General features: G+C 41.1%; 1 protein-coding gene across 2 annotated transcripts in view; it reads left to right on the top strand.

Annotated features, from left to right (window-relative positions):
- The window catches only part of IQGAP2 (IQ motif containing GTPase activating protein 2), a 307,112-nt gene that overhangs the window by 240,397 nt on the left and 49,409 nt on the right, over nucleotides 1–17,306 (top strand). For both annotated transcript variants that reach the window (XM_068966679.1, XM_068966681.1), the window contains exons 17-21: nucleotides 1,374–1,544; nucleotides 7,994–8,077; nucleotides 10,552–10,623; nucleotides 11,283–11,352; nucleotides 15,771–15,979. In XM_068966679.1, coding sequence (XP_068822780.1) covers nucleotides 1,374–1,544; nucleotides 7,994–8,077; nucleotides 10,552–10,623; nucleotides 11,283–11,352; nucleotides 15,771–15,979 — 606 coding nt within the window. The remainder of the gene's footprint in view (nucleotides 1–1,373; nucleotides 1,545–7,993; nucleotides 8,078–10,551; nucleotides 10,624–11,282; nucleotides 11,353–15,770; nucleotides 15,980–17,306) is intronic.

The following is a 17,306-nucleotide window of genomic DNA, read 5'->3' as shown; positions in this document are numbered from 1 at the left end:
AAGATGTGAAACTTGCTCTCTGATCCAGGCATTGTAGTGTGTTTAAAAGGAAATACTTCTAATAATTGAATTCCGTCTTGAAAAAATTAGAACTCACACATATAGATCTCATAGAACTGTTCACATTCACCAGCAAGAAAGATACTGCAAGATAACAATATTGTGGACAGAATCTCCAGTACAGCAACTTACTAAAACTCAGAGAAAAAGCTATAACTTGGGGTTGACAATGCCACAGAAATCCTGAATGACAAGAAGATAGTGAAAAATGTATTCATTTACTAATTTCAAATGTGTAATATCCCACTTTTTCCAGGAAAATGGCATGTGGCAGTGAACTATTAGTGCTGCTTTGTTGAAAAATGAAATTATGGCCAATATTTAAAAACCATGTGCTATCATTGAAAGGATATGTCAAACTGTGAAGAAGCAACATTGAAAGGTTAAAACTCAAGAGACACAAATTGCTCATATGGCATCCAAAGATGCCCTAAGTATAATTTTGTGAAGTTATACCTGATCCCAGCATCAAGATTAATAGAAAGTGGAGGATCTATGCTGTTAAAAAAAATTATTCTAGTCAGTCTGAAATTACTGAATTTAGGCTATACGTATGTCTTCTTGTGAAAGTATTTATGCATCTTTTATACAATTTCACTCTTAATTGTATAAATTCACCATCCGTGAAGTCCATTCACATGGATGGTTAAGAGGCATCTGCCATAGAAATGAGTCCAGGCTTTGCTCGCATTTCTCAAAGAACGTGAGAGTGAACCCAGTTCATCATCACGTGAAGACCTCCCAGCCCCACTTCTTCCTTGCTTTCTCATTCGTCTAGGTTTCCCTGTCTGCCTGACAGAGTGCTTATCTTTCCTCTCCCAGCCCCTTTTCTTCTGCTCCAAGTCCTTTATGTTCTCCCAAATTTATTTTGAGTTTTCCCCTACTCCTTGCAGGTATCTGCCTCCTCTGGCCTGGGCAAGAAAACCAGAGGCCTTCATGGGCATTGCCGTCTTTCCCCCAGGAGAGGGAGGAGGTGATGCCAATACTTATGTAATCATTCTTGTCTCTCTTACGCTCTGGGGAGCCCGGGCCTTAGGCCTGGTCCCTGCCAACATCATCCGTACATCACCTCCAAATCCTGAGACCATTCAACCGCATCCTCATCTCCACCCAGATTTCAGAGGATTCTAAAACCATGTCGCTAGAAAGAAGCTGAGCCAGCCCACCCCTTGACTCTGGTCAAATCTGTTTTTACACTGAGCCAGAAAGAGCTATCCAGATCACTTTCTGAAAGATAGAATTTCCAGAAGCTGTTCTCTGTGCTCTTCTCACTTGATGTGTGAAGTGTAACCATAAGAAATATCTCTTACCAGGACATTGTTGAGGATATCACTGCAGATTACATCCGTGAGAAGATATGGTCTGCTAGCGAAGACATGCTCCAGCGCTTCCAAGCCACAACCTCAGGACCCCTCATTAGGAAAGAGTATGAAGCTAGGAAAGCATTTTTGTATGAACAGGAAAAGCATGTGGTCAAAATCCAGGTATGTGAGTCATCTCCCACTTGTAACAGACAGCTGTCATATCCCATGAAAATGTTTTATTTAATCATAGGACCGTCAACTACCAGCATTCTAATAAACAAATCTGACCGAAGATCGTGTCCTTAGTCAGTGCCCCTGAGTCTGCACTGTTGAATGCTCCAAGACGGGAAGGATGTTGAATGACTTTTCACCTGTTGTCTTCTGGAACGTATTCAGGACGCTGTGAATAGTCAATCGGGAATACCTGAGACCTGAGTTGAAATCCTGTTTCTCTAAAGAAACTAGATACCCTTCTGTCACCTACTATCTAACCTTGGGTGCTTTCAAATTGGTTTTTTAGTGGTTAGTGGATATTGAGTGGCATCTGAGTTTCTATGCACTAAAAAACAGAAGAGTGAAGTGAAAGTGTTACTCGCTCAGTCGTATCCAACTCTTTGCAACCCCATGGATTGGGGCCCACTAGGCTCTCTGTCCAAGGGATTCTCCAAGCAAGAGTACTGGAGTGGGTAGCCTTCTCCAGGGGATCTTCGTGACCCAGGGACTGAACCTGGGTCTCCTGCATTTTAGGCAGATTCTTCACTGTGAGCTACCAGAGAAGCCCAAAAAACAGAAGAGCTCATGAAATAGATGTGGCATCTCTGAGAGTGTCTTCTCTCCTATATAATCTCTCCTTCTTCATTCTGCAAGAAGCATCCTCTTTCCGAAGCCCTTTGTTGTGAGCTCTCCTTAAGCTTGTGTGACTTATCCGAACATTCCGGTTGGCAGGAGGGGAGCTTGCCAGGTTTAGATGTTTCTATTCTGTGTTCCGCTAGCATCCTCTTTCAACCGCCATGCTGGCTTTTAAAAGATTGTGCATTTGTCCTTTTTTGTGTGTCCGAAGTGATACTGGTTTTGATGGACAGGGTTTGGTGGGTTTTTGCTTTGGCCACTAACTTACATTTCCTAAACTGAAAGTTTTAAAAAGAGCTTCTCTTTTGTGATCATTGGCATGCTTATCTGCTTCCCCACCTAAGTAAAATACTGTGCAGGGAAGAAGATGGGTTTTTACAGCTTTTGTATTCTTGTGGCTTGCAATCAGTAGATGCTCAAATGTCTGAGTTTGCAAGAGCTTAAGATGATAGAGGGCAGGAAAGATGAATTTTTAAAGAAATTTCTTATGTAAAGTTAATATTCAAAGGATTTTTCTAGGTGAACTTGTTTTTCAGTTTATTCTTCTTTTAATAAATGATAGATAAAACACACAGGAAGTGAACAAAATCTTAAATATAGCATCATCCACACTGATGCTAAGACTCTACTTCTGCCCCAAATTTGAAGTGTTCACTGGTGTGGCATGACTTGGACCACCCTCAAGCTCTCCAGTCTGCCCACAGCTGTGTTACAGTTAGAAGACAGTCTGAAGAGCCTGCTAGTGTAAAATCTGCCTGATACCAAGACCCAGGGCACGAGAGAGCTGGGGGAAGAGCAGAAACACTAACTCGGAGGCTTTCGCCCTCACCTCAGTGGGAGCAGCAGTATTGAAGAAGAAGCCTTTGCATGGTGAGGTCACTCCGTGATGACTTGTCCCTGCCTCTTCTGACAGAGGAGGGCGTGAGGCTTAAAGGCAGACTGTAACCTAGAGAGGAAAGTGGGCTGACCTAGAAAACCAAAAGACCGTGAACCAGAGGGGATCACACTCATTTCGTTTTTTGCCAAAGTAGCTGATTCACTCTGGATTAGGAGAACGCTGTGCAGTCTGAAGGGTTCCCCTCTGTAGAACAGTCTGAACTTCTTTGTTGACTGAGTCAGCCCCAGACACAGCAGTCTCTTAACAAACTCAGCAGCTCCACTGCACTGCTACCCCCAGTCTCCTCCTCAAGAACTGGGTTTGGACAGAGAATACATAGCATTGGTAGCCAGTCCTCTGCCTCGGGTGCTGAGGGGGCAATTCAGATGGTGCCCAAGTAGGCAGGGAGCAAGGTCAATGAGACTCACATAGCCAGATTATTTCTGAATGGTAAGTAACGAGAAGGCTCCGGTAAAGTGGCCTACATTTAAGAAGTGAGCCAGAAAAAAAAAACTCTGAAACAAAATTTTATATCAAAAAAAAGAAAAATATAAGTTAAAATATAAATGAGGTAAACATTTAAGGGAATTCTTATCCCAGGAGACACACAAAAAATTATACTGAAATTCCTTTTGCTTTTAAGAAACTTAATATGACACATGGATTTAATGAAACAAGACAGCATGATAAAATGAAAAGGTAGCCAATGGCTACAGAGAGGAAGAAAAACAATGACGTCCCAGAATGTGAATGAATTTATGACTGCAGAATGCAAAACAGCCGCTGGAAAGTAAATGAAACATGTGGAGAACTTGAGGAAAAAACACACAAAAAGCTGGAGGGAAGGAATAGATGGCTTAAAATATATTGTCTCATCTGAAATTTTCATTTTGTCTCAGGGTTGTGGGCATTAAATGGGATTCCCATTAATGGGAATTAAAATGGGATAATTCATAACAGGCTGTGACCAGTATGCCGCTCAACAAGTGTTTGAAATGACGACGTGATCAAGATGGTGACTCAGAGTACAGGGAACGGGGAACCAACATCCAGTAGGTCGGATGACCCAGGAAGAGTTCAGAAAAACCGAGTCCGGGAAAAAAGAGTTAGCTACAATTTTTTTTTCCCCTTGAACTGAAGAAAGCTGAAATGCCACCTTGTAGGAAAACCCGTTAAGAGTGACATACACCAAACTTAGCCCTGAGAATTACTAACTTACTGAGCCTCAGGTCGGAGAGTGCCATGAACATCCCAGCAAAGAAAAAGAAACAAGCTTCTCTGGAGCAAGAGCAGGTTGTCGGGAGGCACGTGGGGCTGGGAGGGTGAGGGTGACAGGTCGGGCAGTCCTCTGTCATGTCGTTTGAGTGTAATTGACTACCCTTAGGTTGTGGGATTGCACCTTCAAGCAGAGAAGGAAAAAAGATAAATGGCTACCAGGGAGGTCACAGAAGAATATCTGCTTCAGAAGTTGGTAATTTGAATATTACTATCCTATGTGCCCAATTATGAAGCAAGGCAACCAGTTTGGCAAGCCAGGTTTTCTAGAGATTGACAATTAGAATCTATGAAACAGCAGTAACTTCTGAGGTCTAGGTATCTTGGGAAACTCCTCTGTTACAGCTGTGTTGCACAGAAAATTTATTTATGGTAACAAAAACCAAAACCAGAAGATGGCTATTATACATTTCTACATAAGTTCTCATACCATTCAAGGGAGAGAGTGATGGTTTTGTAAATGCCTTCTGTCTCTGTCCATAAAAGCCTGCTCCTAAATGACCTTAGAGTTTAGAGTTTTGTCTCCGTTTGTATCTTTATACCAATAGCTTCTTCCTCCCAACTTTATACCTATAATTGTTTTCAATAAAGAGCCTCTAATTAGAAGAGCCTGCAGGCTCTGGGCCTTGCACAATTCTGCTGTTACCACGGAATAAGAAAAGCCAATCCTGATGAAATGAAAACTTACAAACAAAAAAGAAGAATGTTAAATCTTGACAAATAAAATAAGAAGCATGTGTTATTCTGCTTCTATAGACCAGAACCTCTAAACCCAGCCAAGTTGCCTTGGTTTGGAAAGATAATGTTGATATATAAATGTAGATCCCAGAAAAATCTACATAATTATTAAATAGATGAAATGTAAAATGAAATCTTTAGGAAAGCACTGTTGGTGAGCATTGACTCCTTAAGACATTAAAAACATCGTACAAAACCTACAAGCGGGTTCATTCCACCAGTGCAAACATGTTTTAATATCAGATCTTCTGTCACTACAACATTCCTTATCCAAAAGCTTCGAGACGCTAAACTAATAGAGATTAACAGTGTTTCCGGAGTTGAAATAATTCTTTAAAAAACAGAATGAGCAATTGAGCTAATTCCAGTATCTTGGTTGCCTTTCAGTTTGGATCAAGAAATGGCATGTATAATATTATGTGTATATTTGCACCTCTGTGCTTTAAAAACAATGCTAGGCTCAAAAGCACACGAGTCACACTGAGACCATCATGACAAATGAGTTACTAGTTAGATTGTCATCCCAATGAATGCAATCACAATTTATCACTGTTTTCCTATTTGTCAGTATTCTGACCTCTATACTTTTTCAGTATTACAAACAATAATACAATAGAAATCCTTAAATATCATCTTTTCTACACAGGTGCTTGTATTTTCTTAGGCTAGGTATATTGAAAATTAGAAACACTAGGTGAAATACTAAATAGCTTTAAATTTGATGCTGCTAAATTCCCTCCAAAAAGACTCTACTGTCTTGTAATTTTCCAGCCCCTACTCCCCATCCATGTTTTTGCCCCACTGCTTGGCAAGTGGATGATGTGAAGACTTCCCCAGAATTTCTCTGACTGCTACCCAAGGCTCCTCAAGCTTAGAGCCAGCTCACATTTTTTGTAGAGGTTCCCAATGTTTGTAGAATTGTGTTCTGTGGTTCCCTCTTTCAGCCAGTTCAAACTGTCTTCTCTCTCCCGGGATCCCTCATAGGTTTTGACACTTAAGCCTTCTTGTTTTCTAGCACTATGATGGATTGCTTTATAAGCATAACTGTAGAATCTTTCCATTGGAGGAAGCTGGGTAAAGGGTACATGGAACTCAATGTATTATCTTTGCAGCATCCTATGAGTTGCTAATTATTTCAAAATTAAGGTTTTTTTAAAAGCACATTTGTCATTTCTAGGGATTTAAATTGAGGGAGGGGATATTATGTGTAAACGGGATAGCTGATGAAAGGTTGCTGTACAGCCCAAGGGACCCAGTCTGGCACTCTATGATGACCTGGGTGAGGGCAGCGGGGAGGAGGGGCAGGCTCAAGAGGGAGGAGATATATGTATCATTATGGCGTGTTCAGGTTGTTGTACAGCAGAAACCAACACAACATTGTAACAATTGCAAAACAAAAAATAAAAATACTGAGAGGGGAAGTCCAGAGCAAGTACTCCGTTGCGTGTATATTCCATCATGACTGTTTCATTTTGAATCATTACCAGAAAGTATTTTCTTTTTTAAACGCCAATAAAAATCCCATATACCTTTTTACAAAAGAAGGAATGAGGTGGATTGACATATGCAAATGTGAAAAAATTATAAAAAATGACTTGATGTTTGTATTTGTCCCTTTGAGATGGTTGGGTGGCATCGCCAACTCAATGGACATGAGTTTGAGTAAACTCCAGGAGTTGGTGATGGACAGGGAGGCCTGGCATGCTACAGTCCATCAGGTCGCAAAGAGTCAGATACAACTGAACTGAACTAAACACAGAATTTGTGTATTTCAATTCTAACTTGAAAAAAAAAAATCAGAGCAGTGCAGTGAGTTACAAAGATATGTCTCAATAAAAAGATTCTCAAAAATGAGTTGGACTAAACTTATAACAACTATGGATGTGATCATTCTAAAGATACCAGTTTGTAGTTCCTTGGCAGTCCAGCAGTTAGGAGTCTGCATTTCCATTGCAGTGGGCACAGGTTCAATCCCTGGTCAGGGAACCAAGATCCCACATGCTGCACAGAGCAGCCCAGAAAAGAACAACAACAACAAAAAAAAACAAATTAAGATACCAGTTTGTGTCTACTTTTTGCAAATGTTTCTTATAAAAGCTCTCGTTAAGGTGATAACGTAGTAAAGGTATACTGATGAAGCCTCATTAAACTTTATGTAAAAATAGATGAAATAATGAAAGATCCATCACAGCGCTCCTGCTTTCAGGAATCCAGGGTCATCTTCCTTTTTGATCTGGATCACAGTGGCTCGCTTGCTGGAGTAAAGATACTTACTAGTCATTATTTTGAGGTATCTCATGCACGCTTAGTCACTTCAGTCGTGTCTAACTCTTTGCAACCCCATGGATTATAGCCCACCAGGCTCCTCTGTCCATGGGATTATCTCAGCAAGAACACTGGAGTGAGTTGCCATGCCCTCCCCCAAGGGATCTTCCCAACCCAGGGACTGAACCCACGTCTCTTACGTCTCCTGCTTTGACAGGTGGGTTCTTTACCACTAGCGCCACCTGAGAAGTCCTGAGGCATCTTACAATGTTACCAAATAATACCAGCACCAAGTTGATCTGTTTGTATATTTCAGGACAATTCCATTTTATTATTACTTCTTATCACTCAGGGCCTTGTTAAAATTACGCTTTCAAAGCATAACCTGGACTTCCACCTGGTAATTCCTTTCACCAACTTGGTACAAGCCACAGCGGTGAGCAGGTGCACTCTGCCCAGTTCAGTGTCCACCTGGTGTCAGATGCGATGGTGTCCAGATGAGATCTGGAAGGGAGGATTCCTGACTTTGTCCCAGCTCAGTGTCTCTCGTGGTATACTCTGTCCTTGCACTTTCTAAAATAAACTGTGACATGTAAGCAATTCTGTAACTCATTATTTCCTACAGGCTTTTTGGAAGGCATACAAGCAACGGGAAGCATATAAACGCAGACGACAAATGTTCATTGATAATATTCATTTTATTGTGAAGGTAAACACTCTTTCCTACCTTAGCAAGCATGTAAACTTTTTCCTTCATTCTCCTTTTGATTCTGGAAGACAGACTGTGTCTGAGACTTGACGTCAGAAGCAAGTCCTGGGTTTGAGTCCCGCCTCCCCCCTCACTTAGCTGATCATCTTCAAGAAAGTCCATCAGAACACTATGTTGTCTCTATAATATTAAGTTGGTGCAAATGTAATTGCGATTTCCCATCGTGAGTTTTAAATCAATATGACTAGGTTCAAACACGTCTTTACTAATCAAAATAGGAACCATTACAATCAACACATTTTTGCCAATGAGAAATAAGTTTGTTTATTTCTGTAGCATAAAAATCTGTGCTTCAGGATTCAACAAACTCTTGGAAAGCATTTTCTGCCTCCTGCTGGTTGTGGAAGCATTTTCTCTGCAAAAAAGTTGTCGAGATGCTTGAAGAAGTGGTAGTCGGTTGGCAAGAGGTCAGGTGAATATGGCAAATGAGGCAAAACTTTGCAGCCCAGCTCATTCGACTTTTGAAGCATTGGTTGTGTGACGTGCCATCAGGCATCGTCATGGAGAAGAATTGAGCCCTTTTTGTTGACTGATGCAAGCTGCAGGCATTTCAGTTTTCGGTGCATCTCATGGATTTGCTGAGCATACTTCGTAGATGTAGTGGTTTCACTGGGATTCAGAAAGTTGGAGTGGATCAGACCAGCAGCAGACCATCAAGCAGTGACCATGACCTTTTTTGGTGCAAGTTTGGCTTTGGGAAGTGCTTTGGAGCTGCTTCTAGGTCTAACATTGAGCTGGTCATTGCCAGTTGTATAAAGTCAAGTTTTTGTCACATGTACCTCACAGTCCAATTGAGAAATGGTTCATTACTGCATATAGAATAAGAGAACACTATACTTCAAAATGACAGTTTTTTTAAATTTTCTGTCAGATCATGAGGCACCAATATATCGAGCTTTTTGACCTTTCCAATTTGCTTTAAATGCCGAACAACCATAGAAGGGTCAACATTGAGTTCTTTGTCAACCTCTTGTATCATTGTAAGAGGACAGCTTCAGTGATTCCTTTCAGTTGGTCATTGTCAACTCCGATGGCCAGCCACTATGCTCCTCACCTTCAAGGCTCTTGTCTCCTCTGCAAAACTTCCTGAACCACCACTGCCCTGTACATTCGTTAGCAGTTCCTGGGCCAAGTGCATTGTTGATGTTGCGAGTTGTCTCCACTGCTTTGCAATCCATCTAGAAATCAGATAAGAAAATCACTCAAATTTGCTCTTGTCTAACATCATCTCCATAGTCTAAAATAAACATAAAATACACACCGAGTAATAAGTCATCAGCAAAAAAAAAAGAATATGTATGATGGCTATGGCTGGTTCATGATTATGCTTCAATTAAAAATAAATTTAAAAAAATAAAGTAAGAAATGTCCATGAAAATTATGTATAGCATAGCCACATTTATTTAAGAATGTATTCCAGTATCAAATGGCAAAGTTCAGCTGTGCAAAACCGCAGTTGCTTTTGCACCAACCTAATAAATGCTTCTTCTCTAAAAAGTCCAAATTGATTTGGAGGAAATCCAGCTTTATTTCATGTTCTTTGTATGATCTTTTCTAATAATAATTAGAATGTTCAGGTTTAACAGTACAAACCTTAGTTGTAAGGCAAACGCAAAACCAATGACAAGAAGGAAGTACAGGAATTAGGGCCTGTGTTTAGTAGATAAGCCCATCTAACCCAGCTTCCGATCCAGGCTGGCTGCTCCAAGCTTAGAGAAGGAGCAGCCGTTGGGGTGCCCACTCTCAGAGCTGAAAACTGAAAAACTGTCTGGCAATGAGCTTGTAGAAACTTGGAAATCCAGGTAAGAGTCAGAAGAGTAGGGCTGGAGAGAGATGAAGTCCGATGAGATATGTTAAGACTTTTTAAACTGTGAGGACAGAGAATGACATGGTCGAGACCTTTTGCATTATTAGTTCCTGAACATGTTACATTTGGAAATATCCTGTGCTCACCATGGAACACTTGCTTATTCAGCCAGAAAACCATGGGTCACAGTGGGTCCCTCATGAGACCTTTTGCAATGTTTTCCTGTAAAGGCCTAAAAAGTATTGGCTGCATTTAAGGGATGTTGGAAGCAACTCTGCACTTAGTTTTATTTGATCCCCTGACCCGTGGCAACTCTCAGCAAAATGCCGTGCTCGCTTGGCTTTTATTTACTGAGATTAAAACAAAATAGTACAAAGAGCTGCGTTACCTTCTCCAGCATAATGTGTAACATGTTCTGAACCCCTCGGAGGAACAGCGACCAAAGAAGCAGGAGGTGAAATAGAGGCTAGAGATGTTTATTAGTTGGTGGGTGGCTCATTTCTACTTTTTTATCAAATTATCAATATTATTTTTAAAAGACTGCCTAGAGGGCTATGAAAGGTGGTTTGGTAATTGCCTGGATTTTCCTTTTTCACTTATTTTTTAGATTCAGTCCTGGTACCGGATGGTAACAGCACGAAGGAATTACCTCTCACGACTGCAGTTTTTCAGAGCTCATGTAAGAGAAACACGTGGATTTTTGTCCTCCCTGAGAATGAACTTAAATGAATAGTTTGTGAATGTTAGCATTGAATGATTCTTATTAAATGGTAGAAACAAAGGCTTGGAGGAAAAAAATGGATTTTAGAACTCAATGTGGTACTGTTTAGAGGCTTCTTACATTTTTTTGTGCAGAGTAAGACTTCATCAGTCAGAACTGGAAAGGAAACGGGTGAGGGCTAGTTATGTGGGCTAGTTACGCCAGAGAGTAAAAGACACTAATGAAGGACTTTCCAACTTTGCTTGCAAAGTTTTTAATTGCTGCTAACCAGTTAAATATAAGCCCACAGGAGGAATTTTTTCACGATTTTTGAAGAATAGATATGTGAACATAGATTGGACCATCTAAGTTTGGTGGTAAAATTCTTTTCCCTTTTTAGATATCTTTATTTAGACAATCCCTTTGCAATCTTGTTTATATACTGTTAGCTAACTTATCTGACCCTTTCTTCAAAGAGAATGCAAAGATAAACGTTGACTACACCACAGCTAAATACTGTCAGTTCTAAATAGTGTCCATTCTTCAAATGCCATCAGTTTTTGAAGAGTTCTAAATTCTAAAATAGTAGAGTCGATGGAACTCTGGGAGGTTGTGTGACTGGTCATCTTCTTTTGCAGAACAATGAAATTGTGAAAATCCAGTCTCTATTGAGAGCGAGCAAAGCTAGGGATGACTACAAAACACTGGGTAAGTGGAGCATTCTGAAACAAAGTATTCCTTATAAACCAAGCAAGCACAAGTTACTTCCATCTGATCACGTCATGCACGTTACCGCCGGTAGATCTGACCATCTCAGACCCGAGCATGTCATTGACAGGAAACGGGCCTTTCTGTCAAAGTGGAATGGTTAAGGGCAGTAGACGGGATTTCTTCTTCAAAAAAAAATGGACAATGTTGAGGGGAGGGGATAAATTAAGAGTATGGGATTAACAGATACACACTACTATATATAAAATTGATAATCAGCAGGACCTACTGTATAGCCCAGGGACCTGTATTCAATATCTTATAGTAACCTATAATAGAAAAGAATCTGAAAATTTATATTTATATATGTTTTTCTGCAACAGCTTATGGAAAAAACCAATTTTGGCCAAGGGAAGGAGAAAGTGAAGGGAAAGTCACTCAGTCGTGTCCGACTCTTTGCGACCCCACGGACTGTAGCCTACCAGGCTTCTCAGTCCATGGGGTTTTCCAGGCAAGAATACTGGAGTGGGTTGCCATTTCCTTCTCCAGGGGATCTTCCCGACCCAGGGATCGAACCCGGGTCTCCCACATTGTAGGCAGACGCTTTTCCCACTGAGCCAATATATATATATTTACAGTGTTGTGTTAGTTTCAGTGTTTTGTGAAGAATATATAGTGATATGTATATAGATTAATGATATACTTCAATTATGCTTCAATTTAAAAAAAATGGAGTTGGCATGAATGCTGATATTTTTGTATTAAATGGGAGGTGAATATGGGCTCTATGGTAGGGTTAATGGCAACCTCAAGAGGGCTCACGCCAAGGGGCACCTTCCAGGACCCCTGCTGCCAGCGCCCCGTCCCTGTGACAAGCCGATGCTGACTCCCACCTCCACAAGAGGCCCTCCAGCGCTGCCAGGCTCATGCCCACAGCACCAGCCTTGGGACGCGGTCCCCGTGCCCCTTTCCTCAAGTGATGTGGGGAGAGCCTCGCAGGAGTGGACTCAGTGGTGGCTTCTTGGCAGGGCTGTCTTAGTGTTTCCTGCAGCCTGTCAGTCATGAGGTCACTGGCAGGAGGTCAAGATAAAAACTGTACGCCTGTCTCACTATGTATTTCAAAAGGAAATCATGAAAAACAATCATGAAAGGACCTCTTACAGGTATTCAAAAAATAATAAGAATAAGCTAGAGGCAGGAATTTAATGCAAAAGAGTTAGCCAGAAGATAAACTTACATCTGAATACTGTTTCATTTATTACCTGGCCTGTGATTTCTTTTTCTTCTCATTTTAAGAACAAAACATAGTCATATAAGAAATTTGGAAATATGAATAAGAAGGGAAAAAGCACATAGTTTCACCTCCCAAAGAGAACTACAGACATCTTCATGTAATTTCATTTTAGACTTTTCACAGTCCCTGTGGTTTTTAAACTGTCTTCCTTATAATACTAGTATGTCATTTGCAGAAAGTTGGAAAACAGAAAAAGAAAATAAAAATCCCCCAGAAAGAGCATTCACGTTTTGTGCCATCTTTTTCAGCTTCAGCTCTGCTCATGTTTGTTATTCTGTTGTTCGTTTGTTTTACATAGTGAAGCATTCTTTTATATGCTGAATTTTTAACATTCTAATTAGCATAAGAACATGTGATAAAGAGCATGTCCTAGATTAAGTCTAGAAGAGCTTGCTGATAAGTTTATTAGCATTGCCCAGATTCTTCAAATATTTAGGTCATTCAGGATTAGTTTTGAGAGAACAAAACACATCATTGTGTATTTGAGTAGTGGCCATTATATTCTCTGTAACTATTTTGTGTCTTATTAATTTTTTTTGAAAGAAATCAAAATACTGCTCAATAATGTTCCTAGCACAGTAGTAGTAAGTGGTTTCGCCAACACCTTTTATTGTCAAAAGTCTGCCTGAATTATGGAGCAAAGTGTATGACCCAAGGAAGACCCTCCCCGGTACTTGTTAAGGGAGCCTCCAAGGCCAGGTTCTGCCTCGAGCTGTGGAATCTTCCGAATACTGCTTTGCTTGCTAGGTTCCAGAATCCAGCATGCAGACTGAGGGAAGAACGTGTCTCTAGTGCCACACTGCTCCACTTTGCAATTGATGAGATTCATGTCTCCGTTGGTAGATGTCTTTCTTTAAATTTTTACAAGTAAAGCTGAAGAGGGGGGTTTGTTTTCTGAGCCCTGACATCCTAAAATAGGTAAATTAAGGATAAATTTTCCAAACACATACAAACTGCTTTTCCTGTCCTTCTAGGGAACAGGTTTTTGTGGGTAGTTTTGGTTTTGTTTTTCTTTAAATTATGCTAGCATTTAGAATACTTTATTGACAAAAATCCATCCCTAAATTGTATATTCAGTAAAGTAGACAATTGTAGAAACAGTGCTAGATCTGGGAAGGAAAACTCAGCTGTGAGATTACAAACCAATTTCACATAATTTAGCCTGTGTCCACTTCCCTCAAGACCACCCCCACCCAATACCTTGTAAATAAGTAGAACATATATAACTTTGTGGGTAGTTTTTGTCACTTGCTTACTGTTTTTTAAAGTTACAAAGATAGAAGGAATTCCAGCTAAAAATCTAGGTGATTTCTTATTAAAGGGTAGAAGACAGAAACTATGTTAGTGAACAAATTAGATAAAAGCTGCTTTGGCAAACAAGGCAGCTTTGTGGTAACTGAACTGTAAATTTTCATTTCTTTCTCAATTTAGCACCTTCATAAAACAACGGCATTTTCTTAAGCTGAAAAATATCACTTTTCTTAGTCTGTCATGATTCATTTTCACCCATTTCCTCCAAAAAGGCACTGAATGCATTCAGGTGTGGAACTTGCTAGAACTTTAACTGGCCACTTGTAAGGGCTGACTGTGAAGTTGGGTGGTTTCCTGAAACTAAAGTTACCACAAAGTGGTGTGAAGATGCAAGAAAGCCAACTGTTGACAGAGGAGCTGTTACATTTGAACCATAAAAATGTGTAAATTATTCATTTGTTTCTACCTGCCCTCTTGGCACACAAAATGATACACAATTCTCTGGAGCAGGCAGAGAGAACTTTGGATGAGATGGCTTACGTTCTCTCAGCTGTGTAACTGAGCTCTGGTGTGTGGTTCAGGCTGTTCCTGAAATGGTCATGTCACCAACAGCATCTTTGGTCAAACAGTAGGAAAATAAATTCACATATGCTTTGGTGATCAGGAAGTGAAGGGTCCATGATCCACGGTAACTTGCAATCTAGCGGAATGTGAGGTATTATTATCCAGTAGATTCCGAGCCTGGAGGCAGGTGTGGACCTCTGATGCTTTTCCTTGATAGATACCGATAAACACATCAGAAGAGGCACAATAGTAATAGAGATGACTCTAGAATTGGCTGTTTGTGCTGGGTTCATGCGGCTAATTGTTTGCGTTGTTGATTGAACTCTGTATTTCTTAAGTGAGAAACCACCACACAGCCTAACAGCAGTAGTAACATAAGAAAGCCTGAATAGAGCCCTGATGTAAAGGAGAGGGTGTTGACTGAGGCTGCCAGAGCCGGGCCCGGCTCTCTCACGTCCTCTTTGTGTTGCTGTGTCCTGTCATCAGCACCGAAGGTCCAGTTGTTTACTCTTATGATTTACCCAGAGTCACTCTCACTAAACACCTTTAAAAAGTTGGGTGTTTTTTTTTTGCAAAGTCACAGTGCCGAGGAATCAAAGCATAAGTAAGGTTCAAGGCACTAAGGGAAAGCCCGTGGTAGAATTTACATAGATGCCCTCACCATGACTAAGCCTGGTCTCCTAGGTGCTGAGGGCCCTCCCTGGTTCATGCTGAAACGACAGGGACCCAGTTTCCATTTCTAAAATTATTTTGTTTCTGCCAAGTGTTCCAGCTGTGGTCCCCTTGGCTTCTGTTGGACCTTACAGTTCTCCCTTGACTGACCTTTCCCAATTCCCCTTTCACCTAATTCTTGCTCCTTCCCCCAGAGTCTTTTGGACAGAAAAAAACAAACACATTCTGCTTCCTGCAGCAAGAACAGAAATCTCTTATCTGGCTCAGCCACAAGCTCTCAGAGCTGGGACTACTCAGTGTTAGCATTCTTTCCCAGATTCCTCATCAATAAGACACCAATAGATAGAACTATCTCCTCAGTGTGGGAGTCCTGGAAACAGTGTGAGAGACGGCTGATAAACAAATGCTGGATAACAAGGAAATTGTGAGGCAGACGTTCTCAGTGGCCTGCATTTATTTATATGATCAGTTTCCTTTGACACGTCATGTTTGATGTGAGGCGGGATGATTCACTGTGGGGCCCAGCACCATCATTGCTCTATTTTCTGATAATGCTTTCTTTAAAGACCTAGTTTCTGTCCTACTGATGATCCTTCCAAGCATGCCCAGTTGAAGCACTCCTTTCCTTTCCTTGCAGTTGGCTCCGAAAACCCCCCATTAAGAGTAATCCGCAAATTTGTATACCTGTTGGACCAAAGCGACTTGGATTTCCAGGAAGAGCTGGAGGTGGCCCGATTGAGGGAGGAAGTGGTGACCAAGATCAGGGGCAATCAGCAGCTGGAGAAGGACCTGAACCTGATGGACATCAAGATCGGGCTCCTGGTGAAGAACAGGATCACGCTGGAGGTCAGTGGGGTCTCTGGGACTCTTGGCTCCCAGAAGACAGAAGATGCTTGTATATGTGCCCACATCACTCTTGGTCCAGCTGAGCTCCTTTGGAGTCCAGAACGGGTGACCCAAAGTTTGTTTACCATTTTTATTACCATTTAATGATGCTCAGACAGAACTGACCTGGAAAATTCTTTGCCTTCCCCTCTTTGATAACATTTGGTAAGACTTCTTTATCATTCTCAAAGGAAGTTTATACGAAATAAAACCTACTTACATGTGTCCCTTCATAGCAAGACTAAGGCCTTTCTATACTATAAAAGAGAATTAAAAGATATCAATTTATCGTTCAGTCCGGTCACTCAGTAGTTTCGGACTCTTTGCGACCCTGTGGACTGCAGCACACCAGGCTTCCCTGTCCATCACCAACTCCCAGAGCTGGCTCAGACTTATGTCCATTGAGTAGGTGATGCCATCCAACCGTCTTATCCTCTGTCGTCCCCTTCTCCTCCTGCCTTCCATCTTTCCCAACATCATGGTCTTTTCCAACGAATATTCAGGACTGATTTCCTTTAGGGTGGACTGGTTGGATCTCCTTGCAGTCCAAGGGACTCTGAAGAGTCTTCTCCAACACCATGGTTCAAAAGCATCAATTCTTCGTCACTCAGCTTTCTTTATAGTCCAACTCTCACATCCATACCTGACTACTGGAAAAACCATAGCTTTGACTGGACACAGACCTTTGTCGGCAAAGTAACGTCTCTGCTTTTTAATATGATGTCTAGGTTGGTTATAGCTTTTCCTTCCAAGGAGCAAACATCTTTTAATTTCATAGCTGCAATCACCATCTGCAGTGATTCTGGAGCCCAAGAAAATCAAATCTGCCACAATTTATAGTTAAAAACAAATATTTCAATATGAAAATACGTGGGCCTGATGCCACTAGATGTGATAAAGTTACCAGAAATTGGCCCCCTGCACAGAATAACCACAGATGGAGAGAGCTACAGTCGAGACTGGTCAGGAGAGTAGTGGAGTGTCCATGAATTCATTTTCCAAAATGGAGAACAGGGTAATAACTCCTGGGTAATAACTCCTTGAATGAGCAAAATGTGGTCTTCCCTCCACCCCGACCACTCGACATGGAATTGCTGTCCTAGAAAACTAAGTTTATATTAAAATTCTGAAGGATCTCTGTTGTGCTTATATGTAACATGGTTAGATTCTAGGCTCAAGCAGTTATACACTGAATTTTGACCTACATGAATGACCAGCAGGGCATTAAAAAATCCAAGCATGTGAGATATGACCCAGGCCCAGCCTACCAACAGCTGGACCGCAGAGC

This window comes from Capricornis sumatraensis, chromosome 2 (assembly GCF_032405125.1).
Source record: "Capricornis sumatraensis isolate serow.1 chromosome 2, serow.2, whole genome shotgun sequence".
Taxonomy (NCBI): Eukaryota; Metazoa; Chordata; class Mammalia; order Artiodactyla; family Bovidae; genus Capricornis; species Capricornis sumatraensis.
Note: the sequence above shows the minus strand (reverse complement) of the source record. Positions and strands in the feature narration are given on the sequence as shown.